Source organism: Siphateles boraxobius, unplaced genomic scaffold, assembly GCF_051911475.1.
Source record: "Siphateles boraxobius isolate OS27281-9 unplaced genomic scaffold, OSU_SipBor_1 14, whole genome shotgun sequence".
NCBI lineage: Eukaryota > Metazoa > Chordata > Actinopteri > Cypriniformes > Leuciscidae > Siphateles > Siphateles boraxobius.
Genome location: NW_027508744.1, coordinates 1,030,653 through 1,042,500, shown reverse-complemented (window position 1 = coordinate 1,042,500; position 11,848 = coordinate 1,030,653). Strand labels below are relative to the sequence as shown.

The following is an 11,848-nucleotide window of genomic DNA, read 5'->3' as shown; positions in this document are numbered from 1 at the left end:
ATCATCTCAGGTTTTCAAAACTGATAGTGAAATATTGCAAACAGATAATCATCTGAAACACAGCGGTCTCTTTTAATGTGTGTTTCCTAACAGTGATGCTGGTTTTACTGGCAGTGCAAAGCTCAGATTGTCAAATAAAGCACATTTTATCTGATTTTTGATTGATCAGAGCTTCTTGTTTTGCTGCTTTCCATCCTTTCTGGTGTCCACGATGGTAAATGATTCCTCCTGTGACGACTGAAAAAACAGTCAGAAAAAACACAAACACAGCCAGTCCGACACCAGCGAACATCAACACACGCTCCGTCACCGTCACCGTCACTTCGTCTACGGAGACAGAAGAGTTATTCACACTCATATACATATTCAGCATTAGAAGTAGTGCTGGATTTCCACAAAAATCAATTAAACAACCAACATTACCTTTGATTACCACTTTCTTTGGCAGTTCTGTTCAAGAAAGACAAATATGTGTCACTTTATTAAAAACACAGAAATCTATTTAAACATTTTAAAAGTTTTTTTTAAACAGATGTTTATAGTGCACAAAACAAATAACTGAATTTACACAAATGAATGAATGAGGCATTTATATAGCGCTTTTATATTTACATTTATTCATTGTAATAAATGAACATTTAAATTTACAGGCAACAGCTCTGCTGGACATTCCTGCAGTCAGCATGCCAATTACACACTCCCTCAAAACGTGCGACATCTGTGGCATTGTGCTGTTTGTTAAAACTGCACATTTTAGAGTGGCCTTTTATTGTGGACAGCCTAAGGCACACCCGTGCAATAATCGTGCTGTCTAATCAGCATCTTGATATGCCACACCTGTGAGGTGGATGGATTATCTCGGCTCACTAACACAGATATAGACAGATTTGTGAACAATATTTGAGAGAAATAGGCCTTTTGTGTACAAAGAAAAAGTCTTGGATCTTTGAGTTCAGCTCATGAAAAATGGGGGCAAAAACAGAAGTGTTGCGTTTATAATTTTGTCAGTATATAAATAGATATAGAATAGAATAGAATATAATATAATAGAAAGTGTTAAGTGAATTAATGGATCAAGTGTTGCCGAAAAATATGCATCTTCTGTACTTTTATATGTACTAATGTTCACCCAAAGCACTTTACTATCCAGTCAGGAGATCTCTCCTCAACCAAAGCATCCAGTTCAAAAGTGTCTTAATACTTTGTTTTGCTTAATACTTTGTTTTGCTTAGTGCTTTGAATCGACCACTGTAAGATGCCCCAACAAACTCCCTATCGATACGGTTCACTCGTATTGCGTCGCTTAGGGGAAAAACAAATTTTTCTGTCAGGACCACTATCGTCAAATACGATTGACAATTAGCATACAGTTTGTATTGGCGATATGGTTCTGGGCAGCCTAGCATGTATAAGAGCATCAATAACCCCTCTTAGAGTAAACAGAACAGAACCAACATGAATGTATTTGCAGATATCATTAATTCAAGATTTTAATGTACAACATAATTCGAGAATTTAGTCTGATTTGAAGGGGAATCAGAATGCCGATCCTGATTGGACGAGAGAGGTTAATTTGTAAAGAAAGACTACACGCCTGCGCACATATACAGGTGCTGGTCATATAATTAGAATATCACCAAAAAGTTGATTTATTTCAGTAATTCCATTCAAAAAGTGAAATTTGGATATATTCATTCATTACACACAGACTGACATATTTCAAATGTTTATTTAATTTAATTGTGATGATTAAAACTGACAACTAATGAAATTCCCAAATTCAGTATCTCCAAAAATTAGAATATTACTTAAGACCAATACAAAAAAGGATTTCTAGAAATGTTAGCCAACTGAAAAGTATGAACATGAAAAGTATGAGAATGTACAGCACTCAATACTTAGTTGGGGCTCCTTTTGCCTGAATTACTGCAGCAATGCGGCGAGGCATGGAGTCGATCAGTCTGTGGCACTGCTCAGGTGTTACGAGAGCCCAGGTTGCTCTGATAGTGGCCTTCAGCTCTTCTGCATTGTTGGGTCTGGCGTATCGCATCTTCCTCTTCACAATACCCCATAGATTTTCTATAGGGTTAAGGTCAGGCGAGTTTGCTGGCCAATTAAGAACAGGGATACCATGGTCCTTAAACCAGGTACTGGTAGCTTTGGCACTGTGTGCAGGTGCCAAGTCCTGTTGGAAAATGAAATCTGCATCTCCATAAAGTTGGTCAGCAACAGGAAGTATGAAGTGCTCTAAAACTTCCTGGTAGACGGCTGCGTTGACCTTGGAGCTCAGAAAACACAGTGGACCAACACCAGCAGATGACATGGCACCCCAAACCATCACTGACTGTGGAAACTTTACACTGGACTTCAAGCAACGGGGATTCTGTGCCTCTCCTCTCTTCCTCCAGACTCTGGGACCTTGATTTCCAAAGGAAATGCAAAATTTACTTTCATCAGAGAACATAACTTTGGACCACTCGGCAGCAGTCCAGTCCTTTTTGTCTTTAGCCCAGGCGAGACGCTTCTGACGCTGTGTCTTGTTCAAGAGTGGCTTGACACAAGGAATGCGACAGGTGAAACCCATGTCTTGCATACGCCTGTGCGTGGTGGTTCTTGAAACACTGACTCCAGCTGCAGTCCACTCTTTGTGAATCTCACCCACATTTTTTAAAGGGTTTTGTTTCACAATCCTCTCCAGGGTGCGGTTATCCCTATTGCTTGTACACTTTTTTCTACCACATCTTTTACTTCCCTTCGCCTCTCTATTAATGTGCTTGGACACAGAGCTCTGTGAACAGCCAGCCTCTTTAGCAATGACCTTTTGTGTCTTGCCTTCCTTGTGCAAGATGTCAATGGTCGTCTTTTGGACAGCTGTCAAGTCAGCAGTTCCCCATGATTGTGTAGCCTACAGAACTAGACTGAGAGACCATTTAAAGACCTTTGCAGGTGTTTTGAGTTAATTAGCTGATTAGAGTGTGGCACCAGGTGTCTTCAATATTAATCCTTTTCACAATATTCTAATTTTCTGACATACTGATTTTGGGGTTTTCATTAGTTGTCAGTTATAATCATCAAAATTAAAAGGAACGAACACTTGAAATATATCAGTCTTTGTGTAATAAATGAATATAATATCCAAATTTTACTTTTTTAATGGAATTACTGAAATAAATCAACTTTTTGATGATATCCCAATTATATGACCAGCACCTGTATATTCAAACGCGCATACCTATAGACTGAACACGTAATACGCATGTGCACGCCGTCAGCGCTTTCACAGAGTCACGTTTTTTAAGTTCACGCGGAGATGATAAAGTTTTTAAAAATTGTTCAACACTTGCACCTTGGAAGCCATTTCAAGGATTGCGTTCTCGAGCACCAAACACTTTTGTTAGAACTCTGTTAGAACGGTGTTAGCGTGTGAGCGGCCCTTAAGTTAATAACTAATGATCTTTGCAATGGAAGTGAATCAATCCAAACTAACTCTAGCTGGACAATAACTTTATTCTAGAGCTGCTGTAAAGCCAAAACAATCTCTGTTACTGTAATTTCCTATTATCACTGTAAAGCTGCTTTAAAACAATCTATATTGTTAAAAGCGCTGTATAAATGGTAACTTGACGACAGTAATGAGCTCCCGAGAAACGCAATAGCTGCTGGTAATCCTGAAGGAGCTTATATATACTGTATGTACTGTGATAGGTGTTGTATATAGGTAGACGTGGATCAGCTGATGTGAGCTTGAATAACGTGACCAGCCAGAACTGACGCTACGCTGATTTCTCCGAATGTTGAAGCCTTTAATTAGCCTGGCAAGCCAGACCTACATCAAGATGTTAGGTCTGGGAACTCACAATTGGCATGGCTCAATCCGAGGGGCGGGATAAACGGTTGTCTTTCAATATACCTCTGTACACAATAGGATAGCGCTAGCGCTACGACCAACCAGAGCAACGAGCGGCTGTGGCTGAGTGAGTGCCATGCGTTTTCACACCAGCGGAGTTGATATATTAAACTTTTGCCGTATCCGGTAGTCAAAACTCCGAACACATCTTCCTTTTTTAGGAATGACTTAAGTGCCGTTCTCTTAACTCCAAGTCATCCAGAGTCGCGGCCAAAGCCGATTCGAAAGACCGCTGTTCACCAGCAGCATCTTCTTTGTTTTCAAGTAGCAAGGAAATCACCAATGGAAATCACGCGGAACCGTCACATCTCTGCCGTTATTATGTTAAGCCCGCCCACCAACTCTATACACGATCTGATTGGCCTGACCAGAGTTTGGTTTTTCCAGCTTGAATGCCAACGGAGAGTTGCTAGACCACAATTTGCTGCAAAATAATTTTTGCTGCCGCTAGGGTGGGTCTAGATTTCTAGGCTAGCCTTTAATGAATAACGCATTGAAACTGCACAAGCCATAGCAGAGCAGGAATCTGCGCAAGTCTATTGGCTGAGCAGTGGCAACTTCACGAACCAGTCGTGACGCAGCGTATCTGCATGAACCAATCGGTGGACAGCTCGCCAGAATGGGTGATGCATCCGTGTATAAAACGGGCCTCATCTTGGTATAGGATTCAGATTAAGGCCCTATGTCCACTAAAGCATTTTTTCCAATTGTTGTCAATGGGAGCGCCACGTTTTTAAAACGCCATGAGCGTTACGAGGCGCTGAGCGTCTTTTTCATGCTGAAGTGCTGAGCAAACACATATTCGGGCTAATAATGTTACCTCAAGTCCTTTCAGATATGTTTTAGCTGAATCTTGTCAAATAAACACAATGTAGAAACCTTTCTTTTCTAGTATGATATTGACTTTGAAAAGAGCTTTGTAACTTTTAAACAAGTATTAAATGAGTTCAAGATAGTCGTATGGTCGCAGGGCTCCAGACTTTAACCACAGAATTAAAAAACTCGCTCAGGATCCAATGAGAAACATTCAGAATTGGCGCAGTTTTGTTATAAACCATAGATATCAGATCAAACTGCGCTGAGGTGGAAACCAGGAGAAACATCGTGCAATGAATGAACAAGTTACAGAAGGCTTTAAGTCCACAAATCAGCAACATTCACTATGGATTTAATGTAGTAACACTAACTAACAGTAACTATGGTATTGTGACAGAAATAGTCAAACGTTTACAAGTGCTCCATATGTTTTTTCAGCACTTCAAAACTATAATATCATATTTAAATGTTATTTTTAATGTGGTGACCAAAACATTTTTTGTTCATCCATCAAAGATTTTCCCCATTTATAGAATTAAAAGTTTCAAGATGTAGGAAAACTCACTTATTTAAAACAAAAATATTAAATTACCATTATAAACAGTAGGTAGCTTCAGAGGACGCTTATCACTCCCTAATATCTATTTTTTCACTTGTTTTGCTTTAGAATTAATATTAAGACATTATGAATGAAGTTAACTTGTATTACTTGTAACGGGGTACTATTTCACCAGTAGTGTCTATACATTCACTCAAATAATGAAGTTGTGTACTTTGTCTACCTCTACATGAATGTGTGTGTATTTGTATATAAATATAAACATACACAGTACACACACATATATTATGTGTGTGTGTGTGTGTGTGTGTGTATATATACATGTATGTATTTTGGAGATAAACTACATCTACCCATGTGCTGATTTCAATAACAAATAGCTATATCCCAAACCTTGAGTGGCTCATCTTACCCCCTCCCTCCTACATTGACAAGTTTGTAAAGATATGATGAGAAAAACTGAAATCTGGTACCTTCAATCTCCAGTCTGATGGGTTTATCGAAGTGCATCTCAGGAGTGTCAGACTTTATTCCATAGAAATAAAGTCCTGAATCTGATTCTGTTACTCCAGAAATAGTTAAAGAGACTCTGGTTATCCAACTGTCTGTAATCATTTTCATACGAGTTCGGTTTTGATTGTAGGTGGTCAGAAGTCTTCTCCCGGTTTTGTCCTTCTCTGCAGAAATCAGCAGAACGAACTCTTCAGATCTGAGACGATACCAGGCGACTTCATCTCGGTTTCTCATGCTGCAGTTCAGAGTGATGTTTTCTCCAATCTGAACTCTCAGATCAGAAGATCCTCCTACGGACAAATCTGGAGAGATGTTTATAATAATTACAATATAGTTTTAAAATAATTACATTATGAAATGTATTTAAAAAATAGATAATTTACCACTGGAAGAGGTTTGCATATTTACAAACCAAATTAAACATAAGAAAATGAATTTTTCCATTTTGTCTCAACAGTTGCAAATAGTACACAGACTTGAACCACAATGCTGTTTTCATTTCCTTTATAGCTTTTCTACCTGCTGCTTTTTCCGGATTACGTTGTGATAACATTTATGTGAAATGGCATCATAAAGCATGCTTTTTCCAAGTAAAGTTCTCCTAAAATGTGGTTAGTATCAGATAGGCTTAGTTAGCAAACCTGTAATGTCAAGAAATTTCCCAAGCAAAGCAGTTTATATACAAAATCAGCTTCTGTACTCATTGACAACCATCTATATTTCTTCCAACCCAGTTTGGTTTCAATTCCACAAAACTTTCCAAATTTCTTCACATAATTGTATGCAATGTTTATTACACAATATGAATATTATTTCCAGTTCCCTTTCGAAAGGGAACTCGCACTGTGTCGAATGACGCTAAGGGAACGCCTCAGGCGTGACAGGTGTCTGAAATCACAATCAAATCACGGCAATCGCATTGACCGGCGACAGCCCGTGAATCATTAGCATGAATGATTAACGTGCGACCTGGAAGTATAAAAGGGCGCCTTGCAAACATGACAAATCATCTTATCGTCTTCAGGGACGGTCTGTTTGGGGCGCAAAACTCAATCTCGCCTGGGGCAACCAAAGGGCTAGAGCCGGCCCTGTAACCATGTTTATGAAGGTTTTCCTGCGAGGCTTATACCTTGGGCTATGACCGTAGGGAATGCTGTCACTGACAGCCCAGTGTGACCTGAGGGTGAGTGGTTCTAGAGTTTCATTTGAAGTTGCTGGTTCTGACAGTTGTCACTGCCACATGGCATGCACTACCCTTAGCATGGCGGGGTGGGTATATCATTCCCCTAGAATCATTCGACACAGTGCGAGTTCCCTTTCGAAAGGGAACGTCTCAGGTTACAACTGTAACCTATGTTCCCTGAGAACAGGGAATGAGACACTGCGTCTCCTTACCATGCCTCTGGGCCTGCCTACCGAACAGTCCCTGAAGACGATAAGATGATTTGTCATGTTTGCAAGGCGCCCTCTTATACTTCCAGGTCGCACGTTAATCATTCACGCTAATGATTCACGGGCTGTCGCCAGTCAATTTTATTGACGTGATTTGATAGTGATTTCAGACACCTGTCACGCCTGAGGCGTTCCCCTAGCTTCATTCGACACAGTCGATTACAGTCGTAACCTGAGACGTTTTCTTCTGGATCCTCTTCTGTTGCTCCTCCTCCAGATCTCTCTCACCGGAGTCCGTGGGAATCGCCATCGACCTGCAACATTCAGTGTGAGAAAAACTGTTGTCAACATTTTTATAAATTTACAGACACTCTTTGCTCATCTTCTGTCAGCATGCATAAAGAAATTACTCCGGACAAAGCAAAAATCAAACGGAGAGTCTGGCAAAACGCTGGAGAAAGGCAAGAAAAGCCCTACGGATGGGACTAGTTTAAAGGGTTAGTTCACCCAAAAATGAAAATTCTGCCAGTAATTACTCACCCTCATGTTGTTCCAACCCCGTAAGATCTTCGTTCATCTTCGGAACACAAATTAAGATATTCTTGATGAAATCTGAGAGCTGGATCACTCCTCCACAGGCTTCTTCAGGGATTGACACTTGCAGGCCCCGAAAATGTATTAAAGGCATCGTTAAAATAGTCCAAGTGACTACAGTGGCTTAATCTTAAGTTTATCAAACGACGAGAATACTTTTTGTGCGCAAAAAAACTAAAATAACGACTTTATTTCAACTATTCATTTCCTTCTCTGTGGGCCTCGAGTCAGTTCACTAGTTTAACAGCGTACGCTTCTGTTGTTGTACGTCACACGCATCACACACATGACCAGCGTCGGCCAATAGTGAGCCTACGTGTGACGTAGCTCTACGGAATCACACTAAGTTAACTGACTAGAGTAGAGATGCGCGGATGGGCTATTATTTCATCCGCATCACAAAACTCATCATCCGTCCGCCATCCATCCGCACCAACGTTTTTGACCAATTTTCCCGCCCGCCATTCGCTGATACAAGGCGCTGCTGATGACAGCCACGAGACTAGAAACCGCCCACCACCCGCCCTATTTTAATTACAATATTTTTTTTCGTCACGTCATCCGCCCAATCCGCAGTTTATCCGCGGCTATAACCGCCAACCGCGCATCTCTAGACTAGAGCCCCATAGAGAAGGAAATCAAGTCGGTACTGAAATTTAAAAAATTTAAAAAAGAGCACTGTTGAGCAGAATCATAAACACCTCTGATTGGCCATAGTGTTCACGAGTTTATCGGATGTGTCTGTGATTGGCTACAATGATCGACGCACGGGAGCGCTTGAAAGTACAAGCAGGACTGATCGGCTGATAGACGCCTGCTTTCAAACGCTCCCGTGTGTGTCTAAGCGCTCGATGAAGAGCCTCATTGATGAATATTTACAACATGTTTTTAAGCGCTGATCATTGTAGCCAATCACAGACATATCTGATGAGCTCATGAGTGAAACGGCCCATCAAGAGTTTATGCTTAACAGCGCTCAAAGCGTCACATTTTTATGTGTGTGTAGTTTTTATACTACATATTTATTCACCTCATAGTTTTATAATCTGTATATTTTTATTTATAAATATTTGTATTTATTTATTATCAAGGTCTATAGTTTATAATTAGATATAACAATAGATTAGTCCATGTATTTTAAACCACTCATTGTAAATCATTGATTCAAATCATGATTGTGAATCATTGTTACTTTCTTTTAGTTTTAATGAATTGTAAACTTTACCTGTTTCATCCACGTTTCAAATGTCCAAAAAGGTTAGAGGGAGATTGTTTATGACATGATTAGGATAAAATAAGATCCTGCACTGGGGATTTTTACATGTTGCCGCAGCTTTACAGGAAGTGGAAAAATTAAATGTAACGCCAATAAAACTAAAAATTAGGATAAAAATGAAAAATCTATTTAAAGAATATACAAATCTCGGTATAGTCTTCTCCCTCAGACTGATATGTCCAGAAATGCCCTCTCATAAATGTCTGGGTAAATCAGACCTCTGTCTGTCTCTCTGACGCTCACTCTTGGCATATTCTGTGGGTATAATATGACATAAACATGTTTTAATAAATGCTGCAAAACAGAGAAAGTCACCACAGCAGCGCGACAAAAGTAACAAGTGTTTATTTCGTCCTGACTGGAACTCCTGACATTTAAACCCGATTTACTTGTATTCCTACTGAAAAACAAGGCAACCTTTAAGATGTGTTTCAGCACTAAATAATCTGTAGATTGATCATTACTGTGACGCATGAAGGAAAAACACAACTTGTAATTGGAAAAAAAGTACAGCTTCAGTAAATGACTTACCCTGCTCGAAAACTGCTTTCCGAACCTCACCACGGGAAACGATGAGGAAATCACATGATATTTGGCAGCTCAGTGATTGGCTGAATGTGCTGTCATAGCTTGAAATGCAAATGAAGCTCTGGGAAAATTGCTTTGTTACTTTCTTTAGGTTTTCCCCTACTTACTTGGACCAGGGACTTTCGAAGCGTTACTAAAAGCCAGACGATTTTGTCTTTTAAAATCATTTGCTATGTAGTGACCTTTAATTTGGAGTGGATCAGGTGGAGTGAATTCACATGCATCAGACTTGTGACACTTTGCTCACAGCTGATCAGAATCAGAAAGAGCTTTATTGCCAAGTGTGCTTGCACACACAAGGAATTTGTTTTGGTACTGAGGCTTCCAGTGGACATATACAAATACAAATACAACAAGAAACATAATACTACAAATTATAAGAATAAAAAATAAAAATATAAATATATGAGAATAAAAGTTTCACAGTTTGGTTTAGTCAGAATATACATTTTCAGGTTATGAACATATTTATAGTGTTTTGAATATTATAAATAAATAAATATAAGTATAAGTATCACCTGAGTTGTAGGATATTGCACTAAACAGTGGGAGTATTGCACTTAAAGGCATATGCCTTGGGAGGAGTGTTAACTGTTCAGGAGGGAAATGGCCTGTGGGAAGAAACTGTTCCTGTGCCGAGATGTTCTTGTGGCCAGTGATCTAAGTCTCCGTCTTGACGGTAACAGTTTGAACAGGTGGTGTCCAGGGTGAGTGGAGTCTGTGATGATTTTACCTGCTCTCTTCCTCACTCTGGAAGAGTACAGGTCCTGGAGGTTTGGCAGGGGGGCACCAATAATCCTCTCCGCAGTCCGGACTGTCCGTTGTAGTCTCCTGATGTCTGATTTGGTAGCTGAACCAAACCAGACAGTGATGGAAGCGCACAAGACAGACTCAATGACGGCTGAGTAGAACTGAATCAGCAGCTCCTGTGGCAGGTTGAACTTCCTCAGCTGGCGAAGGAAGTACAGTCTCTGCTGGGCCTTTTTTTACAATGGAGTCAATGTGATTGTCCCACTTCAGGTCCTGAGAGATGGTAGTGCCCAGGAACCTGAATGACTCCACTGCTTCCACAGTGCTGTTCATGATGGTGAGTGGGGGGAGTGCTGGGCTGTTCCTCCTGAAGTCCACGATCATCTCCACTGTTTTGAGCGTGTTCAGCTCAAGGTTGTTATAACTGCACCAGGCAGCCAGCTGTTCAACCTCCAGTCTGTATGCAGACTCGTCACCATTTCGGATGAGACCGATGACCGTGGTGTCGTCGGCAAATTTCAGGAGCTTGACAGTGGGGTCTTTAGAAGTGCAGTCATTAGTGTACAGGGAGAAGAGCAGTGGGGAGAGAACGCACCCTTGGGGGGCTCCGGTGCTGGTGGTGAGAGTCCTGGATGTGAGTTTCCCCAGTCTCACTCGCTGCTGCCAGTCCGTCAGGAAGCTGGAGATCCACTGACAGATCGAGGATGGTATGGAGAGCTGGGTCAGTTTGGCTGTGAGAAGATCAGGCATGATGGTATTGAAGGCCGAACTGAAGTCCACAAAGAGGATCATTGCATGAGTCCCTGGTCTGATTGGTCCAAGTTCGGTTTGCAACGTCTTACCTGGAGCATCACCTGACCCGGACCAGGTTAGCCGTGGAGTGTGAGTTATGGCGATGAACACTGCTAAAAGCCAAACCACTTTCATGGTGCCTAAAACCCAGAGTTGGCGCGAGCTAAACTGAAACATATCTGGCTATCCACCTAAACCGGCTTAATGGTATAGGCCCCAGATCCCTGATCGTTGGCTTCAGTAAATATTTAGTTTATACATAGAGTTACACTTCAACTTTAGTTTAATGGTGCAACGTAAAAATATTTAGTAGTGCGTAAGTTGTATATTAGTGCCCATTTACGTCAAACCTAGGCTAAGTTGCAATTTATGATCATTGGAGCTGTGCGAAATTCATTCCTGATTCAAACGCTCCCCCATCATCCCCATCCAAAAAAAAAAGTCAAAAAAAAAAAAAAATCACAGGACTGAATGACTATAGGGTCCTGCACTGTTAGCCCAGATTTTATATCTAATAAACATTTCAATTACAATATAATTAAAGTATTTCAGTTTGATTGCATTACTTATAAAATATAAGTAGATTCTACTAACTGGTGCTGGCCTACCTGAAGAACATCACTGGACCCCCTGCAGTTTGCTTACAGAGCAAACCGGTCTG

The 11,848-nt window shown here is 40.6% G+C and overlaps 1 protein-coding gene across 7 annotated transcripts in view; it reads right to left on the bottom strand.

Moving 5' to 3' along the window:
* Positions 1–11,848, bottom strand: part of LOC143738192 (uncharacterized) — a 40,553-nt gene that overhangs the window by 401 nt on the left and 28,304 nt on the right. The window contains exons 1-4 of one of the 7 annotated variants that reach the window (XR_013203845.1): positions 6,593–6,790; positions 5,756–6,097; positions 424–450; positions 1–327 (exon numbers count right to left, since the gene is read on the bottom strand). The exon at positions 1–327 is cut by the window's left edge and continues 401 nt beyond it. Coding sequence is in view for 5 of the 7 variants with exons in the window: in XM_077230210.1 (XP_077086325.1) it covers positions 131–450; positions 5,756–6,097 (662 nt within the window). In the remaining 2 variants the exon portion in view is untranslated. Of the gene's footprint in view, positions 451–5,755; positions 6,098–6,178; positions 6,560–6,592; positions 6,791–11,848 lie in introns of those variants that run through there. The other 6 variants (XR_013203844.1, XM_077230212.1, XM_077230213.1 and 3 more) reach the window with 6 other exon arrangements.